The 14,667-nt window shown below is 34.3% G+C and overlaps 1 protein-coding gene across 4 annotated transcripts in view; it reads left to right on the top strand.

Moving 5' to 3' along the window:
- The window catches only part of TSC22D2 (TSC22 domain family member 2), a 48,323-nt gene that overhangs the window by 11,896 nt on the left and 21,760 nt on the right, over nt 1-14,667 (top strand). For 2 of the 4 annotated variants that reach the window (XR_015552137.1, XR_015552136.1), the window contains exon 2: nt 13,842-14,000. The exons of 1 other annotated variant lie outside the window; for it this stretch is intronic. Coding sequence is in view for 1 of the 3 variants with exons in the window: in XM_087430396.1 (XP_087286522.1) it covers nt 1,702-1,773 (72 nt within the window). In the remaining 2 variants the exon portion in view is untranslated. Of the gene's footprint in view, nt 1-1,701; nt 1,774-13,841; nt 14,001-14,667 lie in introns of all 4 variants that reach the window. One more of the 4 variants, XM_087430396.1, reaches the window with a different exon arrangement.

The following is a 14,667-nucleotide window of genomic DNA, read 5'->3' as shown; positions in this document are numbered from 1 at the left end:
GAGAAGTTCACATAGTGAAGACTCCTCATTAATCAAACAGTTGTTTTGGTGACACCCTGGCATCTAGTGTCTGTCTGCCTTTCCTAGTTGTGCATCATCTAAGGTATAGCCTACTGGTTAAAATTAAAAATGTCTTCTAAAAAATATTTTTTAAAAATTCAGTAGATAACACAGGTCTTAATCTGAGTTTTAAAGTCATTGAATTCTATGGAGTATTTGTTTTGTTTGATGATCATTGATACTTGACTGCTATTCCAGTAGAAATTGGAAATAGTTTTCTTATTGTACTAATAATACTGCAGAGACTCTCTTAAGGTACTTGTTAGGGTCTCAGAATTGACATGTTGTATCTGAACCTCATTTCGATGATAGAATTATTGAGCTGTCGTTTATTGAGCATTGACTGTATGCCAGGAGCTTTACATATAGTCTCAGTTCTTGAAGCACTTTGCAAGTCTAGATAGTACTATCGCCATTTAACTGATAGAGAGACAAACGTAGAAAAATTAAAATTTAACTCTGCTGTATGTTTAGCATAGTGGTTAAGAGCATAAACTCTGGGACCAGATTGCCAGCTACTAGTTCCATGACATCAGGCAAGATACTTCTTTCTGACCCAGTTTTCTTGTGAGATGGGAACAATAATTACACCTACCTCTTAGGGCTGTTATAGAATTGAGTTAATAAGTGTGAAAAACTTAGAGTAGTGTCTGGTATATAATAAGAACATATATTCTTAGCTTGCTGCTGTTATTCTGCTGTAGCATGGTTCAGGAATTTTAGAAGCAATGTGGCAAGTTTTTGTTAGCTCCCTAATGTACGGGTTGGAGGTGGGGGAGACTATGGAAATATGCTGAGGTGGAGGGAGAACTGTTAGAGAGCAGGTTTGTCAGAAGTTTAGTCCCCTGAGAAACCGCTCCTCAGATGTGCGGTGAATCATGTAAGCTGGGAGCTTGCCCCATGAACCCATCAGTTAAAATTCTATGGTTAAAGCCCTAGCGAATGTGTTGCCAGGGACTGGTAGAAATGGATGGTGATTAAGGTGTATAAGCTCTTACCCCTTAAAGGGGCACTGTCCTAATGCAAGAAATTGGAAAGCTGCTGTACAGTTGCAGCACCATTTTTTGCCGTAACCCAGAGAAGCCACACATAAATAAATGGATTCTGAAGGTGGAAATTGTGTCAAGTCCAACGCAGAAAAGAACTCATTGTTCATCATCAAACCCTGTCAAATCTAAAAATGAGGAATTTTTGCATTATGAAGGTTATAGCTTATTTTACATGAATACTGTACCTGAGAACAGCTTTGTTAGACTGCTGAACTTACAGGTATTCATAAAGGCATCTGATACAGAGTTGTGTTGATTAGCCTATGAACTGGTCACATTCACATGTATATAAATGTATATACACACACACATAGACACACACACAATTGGATGCTAGTTAGTATTGAATTTTATCTGTATTACCCCTTTCTTTCAGAACTGTGAATTGTTGGGGTCTGCTGGATTTTGGATTTCTTCCAGTTTTTTCATTTCTTTCACAATGTTTTTGAGAAAGCTTATGTGGTTTTTTTCCTCTTTACTAAAGCAGTTACACTGTATTAGAAATCTAAAATCTTCCAGCTTTTTTTTTGAAAAGTAGTGATTTTACTGTACTTTCTCAACCTCATTTCCATTTGATTCTTGGATCTCACAGGAATCCTTCAACTGCTTTCTACCAAGCGTTCCATTTGAACACGTTTCAGGAATCAAAGAACCTCTGGGATAGGTATGAATACTTACATATGGAATGCATACATGCAGAAGGGTATGCATGAATCGCTTTGCACTGTACTGGTTTTTATACTGATCTTTATTTGTTATTTTAGTGAGGGGGGGAATCATGTAGTATCTAGCATGGGACAAAGCAGCAAAATAAACCAAAAAGACAATCTATATTTTAAATAAAATATAAACATACTTTTTACTGCACTTTTAAATATATTTACTTTTTGGAAGGATTTACATATTCTGCTGGATTTTATTATATGAAATATCCATTTTACCCTTATGTATTTTAATGCAAAAACATATTCTATAAAATAAACTACCTACAGTTATTTTAATTTTGTGCTATTTTATAAGATTTCTCTGTAAAAGCCTTAATGACTCAAAGCAAAATGTTATTTCATATTAAGAAATTGGAGGAGGGAAAGACCAAGGTATCAAAATAGTAGCCATTGTTTACTTCTTGGCAAGAAACTTTAACATAAAGCTTGTTTACTAAAATTTATTAGATCTGCATTACTGTTTTGTAAACCCCTAAAGTGGTGTGTTTTCTCACAGAAATGTTGTAGAAATTTTATTTTAACTTTTTAAAATATAGAACGAAGCCTTGGAGTTCATTTATGGTAAAAGATACTTTGGTTTATCTTTCTGCTTAATAGAGATTTTAAATACTATATGCTCTGGTCAGTTATTTTGCTGAATATTTATTAGCACTCCATCATTCTGTGTCTAATAAATAGGAGTTGAGCACAAGCAGTGTTTTTAAAATTCACGCAAAGCTTTGTTAGATTCTTTTAACTCTGCCTGGCAACGCACTTGTGTCCTCTGGCATAGCTTGGATAATGCTCATGAACTCAACTCCATCTCTTTCATTAAGAAAGAGTATTGCTAAGTGCATGTACATGTCATGTTAAGACATGGTCTCCTTTGCCTAGAAATGGTAACAGTCTTTTAATTCTTAGGCTTGATTTGCTGTGTGTGTCACTGTAAAGAAATTTCCTAAAAAGTGTATTTTAAGTGATGTGTTCCTTACTCAACTAAAAATATTTTAAAATAGCTACTTGTAGAACAAGAAGTTTTAAAATTTATAGTACCATGTTTACAAAGTCAGTTTCTAAATTGTACAGCTATAGCAATATAAATTATGACATAAGTGTGAATTGTGGCATGAAACAAGCATGCAGGTTTAATCATTCAAATGACTACCAGATGTATGTAGCCAGGGCGGGTACTTTGGGGTGTACTTTATACTTTTCCCTTAGAAAAAGGAAAAATAGCAGTCTATTTAGAAATGTAATAAGGATAGTTTTCGGATGTATGGTAATTTATTTCAAATAGCTACCTTTTGTGAGCTACCATGACATCAATATGAATATCTATTATTTTCATCAAAACAATGTAGAAAGGTTTGAGCTTTATTTTTTATAATTTGGATCTACAGTTAAAAGGTTTCTTCTACTTCATTATAAAACCATAGAAGTTTCCTGCTCATACTTACAGCTATAAATACTCCTTATCTATTTTCTTTTTTAGATACCAGAAACATTTAAGGTATCAGAAATGAGGCAAGTTGCTGTATCTTAGTTTCTCATGGGTTGCAATTATTTTCTCTTCTTCTTGTAGTCTGTTGTCCAGAGCCAAAGAAGTTAACGGATACTTGTCTATAGTGTGTTAAGGCTAAAATATAATCAGAACTTATATTCTGTATCAGCCATTCTTCACTGTAAGTTGGCCTGTTGGTACCAAGGTGACAAGCCCAACCCAGTAGAAACTGACTAGTGGCTTCCTTTTAACTTTTCAACTAGCTTATTAAATTTCCAGTTGAGCAGTAGTGGCTAGCTTTATTAGTTCTGACTATCTACAACTTCAGTTGGCCAATATCTACAGACTTTTTTTATAGGCGTGTTAGCTAATCAAGTATTGTGGGACTGTTTATTCTTTTTCATTGCAGACGGGGGTTGAAGATTTGTGTGTGTTGAGCTTTAAAAATATTAACTATAACTTCTCCTGAGCTTGTGTGTGTTAGATCTCACCAAATTGCCATGTTCATTTTTTACTATTATAGATATAGGATTTTTAAAAATTTTACTACTAGTTTGGCAAGTAAGTATTTTGCAGGGATGATTCTATTAAATAGAACCATTCAGGAGTTTAAAGGACTATAAATTCCTTACATCATCTACTTACTTTGAAATATAAATTTGCCTATCACTGTTGATCGATACCATATTTCAGGCTCCTATTTATGAAATCTTGGAAATCATCTTCAGTAGGGGCAGCTTTTAAGCACTGTGGCAATTTTCATTAAACCTACCCTACGTAACTGAAGACTCTTGGTTTTGCCTTGCTTGAAAGACTGGAATCTTTTTTTCCAGGATTCTTTTAGCAGGGTATGTTCTATTCAAAATATAAATAACTAATATAGCTTTCTCACATTGATTTAGAGTTGCCTAATGGCCCCTGTGTTTTCTTCCCTATTTAAATTAGAATTAGCAAGTTGAGAAGCTTTTCACCAGTCTACCTCTGCCTATATTTAGATATTCTCTCTTTCTGTTGGTATCCAGTGCTTAATTCAGTTATTGTACTAAAGTTGAAGCTACTGTCAAGCCTTCCTTTCCCTTTTCCTGTAGGTGCCATCATTGTTTTCTGTCTTCTCCATTTGTCCTTTGCGGAGTCCTCAGGGAATCAATCAGGTGAAACCATTGCCAAATATAAGAACAATATAGATACTGATAGCTCAAAAATAATACAGTCCTTTCTTAGGAAGCCCAAACTGTTTACGTTGACTCTTTATTAAAAGAAATGATATAGCTCCCATAATTAGCTTTCTGGAGACTATCTTAACTATGAAGAAATCAATTTTTTTGTGTGTTTGTGTGAGGAAGATTGGCCCTGAGCTAACATCTGCCAGTCCTCCTCTTTTTGCTGAGGAAGGCTGGCCCTGGGCTAACATCTGTGCCCATCTTCCTCTACTTTATATGGGACGCCGCCACAGCATGGCTTGGCAAGTGGTGCATTGGTGCGCGCCTGGGATCTGAACCGGCGAACCCCGGGCCGCCGCAGCGGAGCACGCGCACTTAACCACTTGCACCACGGGGCCAGCCCCTGAAGAAATCAATTTTTAATGCTATCCTAGCCTGTTGGCATTTCAGAATAGTAACTTTAAAACTTGACTTCTTATTTTTCTTTTTAAAGAATAGCTTTCCAAAAGTTAATTATTGGCATTGCTTTGTTAAATCAATAGAATTAGTTTAGAAACCTATCCTGATGATCACTGGGGAGCAGGCTCTCGTTGGCAGTCCTTTATCTGCAAAAGCTCAAGTTAAGAATTTATAGCAGTTTTACCCTCTTGTAAATGTCAAGTAAGTAAGGTAAAGGAGTACTGGAGGGAAGAAACTTTAGCTCAGGTAGACTAAAGGAAGGAATCAGGTAGCTTGCAAGGATTTAACCTTTTCGATAAACACTTGTAGTATTTATGCCTTAATGAAGAAAATGTGTAAATGTAGTTAACAGGTGAGAGTTAACAGTTGCTTAGGGCACCATCCCCTTGAGTCGGCTCGTCCTTCCTTATGATAGCACCAATATTTAAAGAGAAATGAATAGGGAACGTAGTACACATGGGTTATTAACATAAAGTGAATGTCTAAGTAGGTTTATGGTATGTCTTTTACTAGATACTTGATGAAAGTTCTTGTTTAAATAACCTCAAGTATTTTGTGTTAGAAAAGGCTTCTAATATTTTCTATCATTGTTCCCTATGAGATTTCGTTTTTGAAGTTAGGAGTAAATCAGAACTAAGCTGCTTGTATGAGACACTTTGTTTTGTTTTACTCGTCCTCCAAGAAGCTTGGCTATATCATTAACACCCACCAGTACTTGTTAACCCAAATGGTAAAACTCACGTTTCAGGACTTAGCTAATCTGGTTTTCGAATGCTCAGTGATAGGACTTTTTGAAAATCTTTTTATTGAAGTATAATTTGTATCATAAAAGTACACCATTCATAAATGTACTGCTCAAATTGAACACACTTGTGTAACCAGCACCCAGATCAAGACAGAATATTGTAAGCTCCTTTATGACCTCTTCATGCCCCCTTCCTGTCACTTCCCCTCCTCTATCCAAACTTCTGATAAGTTGAATCACACACTATGTTTTTTGTGTCTGTCCTCTTTCACCCAATATTATGTTTGAGATTCATCTGTATGGTTCTGCATAGTTGTAGATCTGAACTCCATAATTTTAAAGAATTACCATAGTCAGTTGTAAGTACCTTGAAGATATAAACCCAAACTGTTTGGTAACAACTCTAAATATATTCCCTAATAATTTGTGCCTAATACTTACATAATTTATTATCTAATTACATTTTGACCTATTCCAGTTAAGGATATCTGGTAGATATCCTTAGAGGATAATCAAAGATGCTGAAAATTAGACAAGTTCATAATGACCTGTCACCTTTTAGGACTGGATTTCAGGTTTAGATGAACACCTAAAGACATGCTTATAAAATGTTCAGATGACATTAAAGCAGGAAGTCATAGCTATTACTGGATGACAGCATTTATAAATTTAACATTGTCTGAAGCATATGCAGAAATTGAGAAACTGAAAGAACTTGTATATAAATTCAGGGAGGTTGAAACTTAGGTTGAATAGGTAGAGTAAAAAATACCTAGATGTATTGGTTGACTGCATTTTATAGTATTGGTTAGCAAGTGAGAAACCTGCCACAAAAGCTAATGTAATTTTAGGCAATGTTTATATAACTAGAATAAATAGGAAAAGATTGTGACTGACCTGTTGTACTCCATTTCTGTAGGATAGATACTCTAAATACAAAGCTAACTAGAAAATCTACTTTCTTTATACCCCACTTGAACAGCAAGGTAGGTGCTTCAAAGGCAGACTTGAGCTTACTTTCTAAAAGTAGAAGGGCCTCCTGAAAATAGTCTTTTGCTATCACTAGAAACAATAAAGCTGTCTTCCTGGCTATTAATCAGGAATGTTGACTTTGAGTCAGGTTTAGAGCTAATTACTTTTAAAATGCCTAGTCTGTGGAGTTTTATCCCCCCCACCCCCCAACATACACAGACACGCCCTTTTCAATGGAAACGAAAAAAGGTAAGAAAAGCAGTGGAATTGAGCTCCTTTACTTCTGTTTTGTCGTTATTGGCCATGATTATCAGAAAACCTCAAAGAGCTATATATTTGCTTAAGGAAGGGAAGGCTAGCAAACTGTTCGCTGTTAGGAAAGAATCCCATGTCAGAGGCAATTAAGTCGTGGTCAAAAATAGGAAAACCAGTGAGCTGGATCTTAATATGGAAAAAGATAGGTAAAAATATCATTACATGATTGAAAGTGATAACTGTCATTTAAAAATAAAGCATTTTATGCCTCTCAAGTGCAGCTGGAGAGATTGGTCAAAGCTTCATTAGGAGGTGGCTTTTTGATTAGAACCTGAAAGGTGGGTGGATTTTGATCATGCAGAGTTAAAGAACTGAGGGAAGGGAAGCATTCCAGTTAGAGGAAATACTGTGAGCCACTGTGAAAGTACAGAGCATATGTGATAAGAATGGTTAAATTTGATTGGTGCATAAAACATTGGAAGACAATAGAGAAGAGATGGAGTGGATAGAGACCAGAGATACTAGAAAGATGAGGAAAGAATGGTTGACAGAGGGTAGGAATTACCCAACTTTGCAACTGATTGGATATGATAAGGAAGCAGTCAAATTTGACTCTAAAGTGCCAAACCTAATCGACTGAAGGAATTCCGGTGGTAACAGTAGGAAGTATTAGTGAAAGACTGGATTGGGAAGGAGAACATGGTGATGAGATTTTTGTTTTTAGCTACTTTTGGATGAGTTTGAAGAGCTGATGGAATGTCAAGGTGGAAATACTCAGTAAGGCTGGAGCTGCAGACCTGTACCTTGGTAGAGAAGTTAAGACTAGAAGAGATTGAAGAATCTTTTATTTATTATTATTTTATTTTTTTTTAGAGTTCAAGCTTTAGGAGAGGCTGGGGTTGCCAAGGAGCAGAGTAGGGTAAAAGGGTCAAGCCAGGACCTTGGGCAACACCACCTACATTTAGAGAACAGGAGAAACTCTGAAGAAAGGATAAGTGGTCTTAGAGACTGGAAGATTCTGAGAATATTATTTCCTAACCAAAAAGAAGGGAAAATGTTTGAATCTTTATTTTGAAAAAATTTCAAATTTACAGAAAAATTACAAGAATAGTACAAAGAGTTCCAATAATCTTACCAAGATTCAACATTTGTTAACATTTTGTCATACTTGCTTTATCATCCATTTAAGAAGAGTAAGTTGCAGATATCATGTCCATTTAACCTGAAAGTACTTTAGCATATGTTTCCTTAAAAGAAGATTCTATTATGTAACAACAGTATAATTACAAAATTCAGGTTTGATCTACGGGTTATATTCACATTTTGCCAGTTGTCCCAATAATGTCCTTCCTGACCATTTTTCACTTGATCCAAAAGCCAATACACAAGCCAAGATCACAGATTACATTTAATTATCAAACAACTGTCTTTTTTCTCCTGTCTTATATAAATAAATAAGTTCTTCGCTTGTGTTAGTCTCCTATAGGATTGTTTGAAGTTTAAATATTCACCAAAAAAAAGCGCTAATGTTCTGGATAAAATACTAGGGGAAAATGCATCTGCTTAGCTAGTCTATAATATAGGAGATGGGGAAGAGAGAGAGGCCTAGGAATACTGCCAAAAATCTAGCTGAAACAACTACTGGGATTGGGGGAATTTTATAAGAGGAGATCTTTTATTTCTCAAAGTTTCTGGGGGGTGATGGCAAGAGAAGGAGAACATATGCACGTTAATGTGAGTGTGTCCCTTAGAACAGGAATTGAGGTAGATTCATGTACCGGTTTGTTCTGTACTGTGATTTTTTTTTTTAAAACGGTTGTTTGGTTTTTTTTTTGTGAGGAAGATCAGCCCTGAGCTAACATCCATGCTAATCCTCCTCTTTTTGCTGAGGAAGACCGGCTCTGAGCTAACATCTATTGCCAATCCTCCTCCTATTTTTTCCCCAAAGCCCCAGTAGATAGTTGTATGTCATAGTTGCACATCCTTCTAGTTGCTGTATGTGGGACACGGCTTCAGCATGGCCGGAGAAGCGGTGCGTTGGTGCGCGCCCAGGATCCGAACCTGGGCCGCCAGTAGCGGAGCGCGAGCACTTAACCGCTAAGCCACAGGGCCAGCCCCTGTACTGTGATTTTTATACGTATGTGTTGGGATTTTAATTATCTTGAATTGGAAAAAGTAGTGCAATTTTAAGACATTTTTACTCACCACTTGGGTTTATATATTATGTAATTGTTATTCTTTACATTCTGTTGTATTCTCCTAGTTTTATTCTGATAGTAGTCTAGGGTGGATTGTCTGCTGCCAGATTTTTAACCATAGTTCTGTATCTCATTGTTTGAAGTAGTGTTTCAGTGAATCCCAAGCATTTCTTCTCCTCACTTAGCCTTTCTATGGCTAGGCTGAAATGGGACACCAGACATGCTGACATTATTTTTAGCACATGACTGGACCTTCAGAATTGGTGATGAGGAATTATTAAGTGCTCATCCATTATTATATGCTTCTGTTCATGTGTTTACCATCTTCCTCTTATTAAATTTTCTCAGCGTAAGTCACCACAGCCTACTCTGGGAGGTCATGGTAATAATTTTCAGAGTGAAATTTGAGAAACACTTGGAAAAGGTAGAAGCAGTTGGTGAGGTCTCTATTATTGTTGTTGTTATTTTATTTTTACTCTTCACCAAATGGGTTTTAAGTAAAACAAGGCGTTGAATAGAACAGAAACTTGTGTGTGTATATGTGTGTAAACTAATTTGCTAAACCCAATTTATTTTTATCTATAGAATCTAGAACGCTGTAGCAAAGCTTTTTAAGGAAAAAAAAACTTACTGAACTTGTTCAGATGAGGAGGAAATTTAAATATAGGCTGAAATTGTTGAACTAGAAAAGACATATATCTGTTTTGTTTTCTTTTGTTTTCCATTCTAGTCCTCAACAATTTAGAAATTTAAACTCACACTTCTTCAATGTGTTTAAACCTGCAGAGATAGTTTGGCAACTTTGGGGGAAGAAAGAAATATTAAGTGGAATTTTTTAAATTTTTTGTTTTCATTAAGATTTGGGTTGGTAGGTAGGTAGATGAGAGAAATGAGTGATTATATTCTAGCTGATGTTCTTTGTGTGTGTGTGCACATATGCATACTAATACTCTAAATCACTCAAATCAGGTAATATATTAGATTTTTGTGATTGATATATAGCACTTAAATGCAGTAGCTTACCAAAAATTAGCTTCTGTGTTTAGGTTTCAGTTGACTACTTCTAAAATATTTTTCATATTTGACAGAAATAAATATAAACAGGTGGTAATAATGTAGAATGTGTACCCATTGAAAAATATCCTCAAGAAATAGCATTTTTATGCCATTTTGTTTCCTGATCATATTCAAAGTTTGAAGACTCTTGGTTATGAATACTAAAAGGTTTAGAAGGTGCTCATTGTATTTTTTTCAGTTTTTAATTGTGATATTTGTCCCAGAAATAGTAATGTATGTAACCTGTGTCCTGGAGGCCAAAAACATATCTTTCTCCATAGCTACCTGGTGGTAGTACCATGATGAAGAAGGTATTCTCTGTCTCAGCCTACACACTATTAGAAGGGAAGAAGAGTTGTAGTGTTTGACTGATTCCCACTCCTTCTGTTCACGGTGACTGTTAACCATTGATCTTCAGAAAATGTTTATTTGCAACAGCTGTTTCTATTTTAGATATGGCTGACTTAGTCCAGAAAATGTTGCTAATTGTATGTCTGGGATGGTCATAACATACTTTGTTTCAAGAAATGAGATATTAACTCTTAAAAACATAATATGTGATGGTATCTTAAATTTTAAGAACAGTTATATTCCTTTTATGAAAGCTGTTGTTTAATAGAAGCTCAGAGTCAAGTGTGCAGCGTTGTGTTGGAAAAGCCTCAGGTCCTTGTTGCGTATATTTGAGTAATACATAACCGGCTTCCACTTACTTTGTTTTTCCATTTTTATTTTCTCCCCATCCCCAATTTTAATTTCTTTTTTTGTATCCTCTATAAGCTGTTTCTGCTGCTTTTGCAAGAATGAGGAGTATAAATCATTTTTGAATAAACATGATCTATTAAAAATATCAATAACCTATTTTGTTAGAGCTGTTCTTCAAAGCTGTATTAATAAAATTCTTTAAGCCGTATATTCTGCATATCTTTCACCAGTAGGTACATTTGATATAATGTAAACATGCTAAACACCTTTTTTTTTAATTTAGTTTTTAACGTAGCTAATCGTTGTCTTAAATCATATTTTGGCTCAACCACAGATATATGAGGTTTCCTGTAATTTTGTGTGTCTTTTAATATGTGAATTTCTTGGGACACATGGTCTTTCCTGTGTTCTTATTCTCTTAGGTACATTTGGACTAATTTTTTCCCAAAGGTTATCTTTGATATTTCTAGCCTCATTTCCCTAATACATAATCTATGGAAAGACTATGCAATTTATTAGGGACATACAGGGTTGCCCCATTTTCCCCTTTTCTCCATTAAAAAATAAGCATTAGGCATTGATTTATCTTGTCTAGGATTTCTTAAAACGTGGGATAGTGAACTTTTTAAAGAAATGTGGTTTACACTTGAAAGTGAAATTTTGTATCAAATGAAGCTAAGCACATTCATTAAAATAGGAAGTTCCTGTAGGAACTCTTTTAGATTTGTTTGATTTCACATATGTTTTCAAATAATGATTTGGAAATTGGAAATCATCCGCCTTTTTGCCCCTGTGTTCTCTGTTTTGTTCTCCTAAGATAAATTTGCCATAAAATTAGCTAAATAATGATAAACAAGCCTAGTTCTTGCTTTACTATATACTATGAGAACTTTTAATACCACATTCTCAGTTAAATGGGATTTTTTTCTCCTCACAAATTGAAAAAATGAAATATTAACTATAAGATGCTGTTCAGGATTTGTTTTTGATAGCAATCTTGCCAGAGATTCAAGATTATGATTAATATATTAAACAGCTTTCTAAGTAAATATTCATTTTTAGGAGAATTCTAATTTTAAATTACATTTTAAAGGATATCTGATTAATCTTTGTTTATCCACAAGCAATTCAGTTACCCAATTTTATTTCAGATTTTTAATAAGGATTTCCTATATGTTGGAATTTAGTGATTGAAACTCTTCAAATGTGACCCCTATACTTGGTAGCAACTAATTTTGAAAATACATGTTCAGGAAAAATTTGATATAGAAGTTTTGTATTTTTTTTAATGTCTACAGCTCTTAAGTCCTAAATTTACCGTACATTTGTATATGCATGCACCCTTAAAATTTTTTTTTTACAAACTTCATAGTCAAATAACTAAATTTGCTTTATATGGCTGGTTTAATTCTATCTTCCAAAGGCTTTCCAGGCATTTATCGTAACAGTGCTTGTCGTTGGCAGGCCCTTTAACGAAGGGTCAGGTAGTCTGCCTTTTAAATGACCAGTTCATCAAAGCCTTAACCCACAAGCAAATTACCAGCATTACAGATACATATATTTCAGGAAGCATTTACTTTGCTAAATATGACTGGGTATTGTATTTTCTCATGGGACTTGTCCCTCAAAAGAGTAAAACATCAAAATAACATTTTTAAAAATTATGGTAGTATTTTCGTTGATAGGAGACAAGAGTTGCATAAAAACTTTCTAAAAACATTTTGGTAATATGTTGATGAAATGACCACAACTTTATTATTTATCCTCATGAATATGGATTTTTGCCTTCACCAGGTGATTACATTATAAAGCTGTGCTTTGACAAAAGACATTGAAGTTGTATGATTTTATTGAAGTCAAATGTGTTGTGAGATTACGTTTGGAAAGATTATATTTGTAAATTGGAAAAATCCTAATAGCTCTTCAGATTGTGTGGGAGACTTTTAAGTGACTGTGTGTAATAGAAAAATTCCATTAAAAGTTAAAATCTGTAACAGCATAACTCCAGCTCCTACATTTGGGTCAAATATCTCTAGAGATGGCTGCAGAGTTTCCTTTAAAAGGCTGTCTTTGAGTTTTCTGTAGCTTTGCACATATTGATCTTCCTCAGTAATGGCCTTCTTTCCCTATCTCTTGCCCTATTATGTCATTTTATTTAGGGGGTTAATTTAGGCAAAAATATGTCCATAAATATGTGGGTTGCCTTTTCTGTGGATTACTGGCAACTAAAAATACAAATGAGCATTCTTATCAGACAGAAAATGTTACTACCCTTCAGTGATTAAAATAGATGCCCAAGTGAAAGCTTTCTTGTTAAAATGTAATAAATTTAGGATTATATTCTTAATGAAGTAATTTTCACCGTTATTAAATCTTCCTACCCCCCGTTTTCTGCTGTGCCCATACACAGAGAACAAGTAGGACCACTTCTGAATAGGGATACATTGTTATGTCTGTTATATAAAACAAAAAATTTTTATTCTTTCCATCATGTTGTTTAATTTTAAAATTGGGGGTGGTAGAGACTGGCTAGGATTTAGGTATAAAAACTGAGTGCCTTCTTGAGCATTTAAATGATCGGTATAGATTATTACTGATCCAGCCACCTGTGCTATAAGTTTAGAAACTCATATATGGATATGGGCCAAACCATAGAACTCAAGTGCCATTCTACAGGACTACAAAGCTGTTTATAACAAGTTATGGTGTTAAAGCATAATTTCTGGATCATGATCTTAAACCTTTAATTGGTTTCATTTCTGCTTGACTCTTTACTAACAAGTGTACATGATGGCCTGAAAGTCCATGTTGAAATTTAAAGTTTGAAGTATCCAGATCAAATATGAAATTATTTTACATTAAAAAAATACTTAAGTACAAAATATCAGTTGTGTAATCATGGTAAAACATAAAATTTTGCTATAAAAGATTTTTAAAGGCTATTTGATTAAAACACTTATTTACTTAAACTCTTTGCTAGAATTTTTTTTAGAATTCAGCATCGGAGGAGGAATGTGACATAATAATGATCGAAAGCCGAAAGTTTAAAAGTTGTGATGCCCTCACATGGTTGGAGGGTTAATCTAGCTTCTAAGGACTGAATGTTGTCCACAAGAGTGTCTCATCAGGTCATAAATTGGTAAGACTTAATGGATTAGATTTTATGTATTATACCTGATGTTATTGTATTGAGATGAATATTTATGAACAAAATGAGCATATTGTATAACTAAGAGTATAGTATTAAATGTAAGTTAAAACTTGGAATTTTTAAATACTTGGATTATGGAATCCTTTCAAAGTCTTATGAAGCTGAAGGCCATATCTTTGCAGTGGTGTTTAATAAAGTAATCAGTTTAAAAAATAAAGTGAGATTATCTAAATATTGCTGTTGCATCTGTTATAGATGCTTACAATATAAAAGAGCCCCAAATACCTTCTAGCTATTATCCCGGGAGATATTTGAGAAATAATATATTAATCTTTTATTTTTTAAAAACTTTACTTCCATTTTCTTCATAAAATATAGTTTAAATTAATTTTATTGCTTTGGGGATCTTATTTTTCTTAATAAAAGGCATTTTTCTTCTAGATGTCTCTAAAAATAAAACCAAGAAAAATTTCTCAATTCCTACGTTGAGAACACGTGTTCTAAGATGCCAATATCAAATGACAAGGTTATATTAGAAGTCAATATACCTTTTTTTATGCCCTGAAAATTAAAACATTTCCTTTCAGAATGTATTCTGTTTAGAAAACAAAATTTTTTAACTTGTTTTGTTTACCTTCTTATTTTGCTTTGTTTT

The sequence above is a fragment of the Ceratotherium simum genome, chromosome 5, assembly GCF_057802395.1.
Source record: "Ceratotherium simum simum isolate JZ-2026a chromosome 5, ASM5780239v1, whole genome shotgun sequence".
Classification (NCBI taxonomy): Eukaryota; Metazoa; Chordata; class Mammalia; order Perissodactyla; family Rhinocerotidae; genus Ceratotherium; species Ceratotherium simum.
Note: the sequence above shows the minus strand (reverse complement) of the source record. Positions and strands in the feature narration are given on the sequence as shown.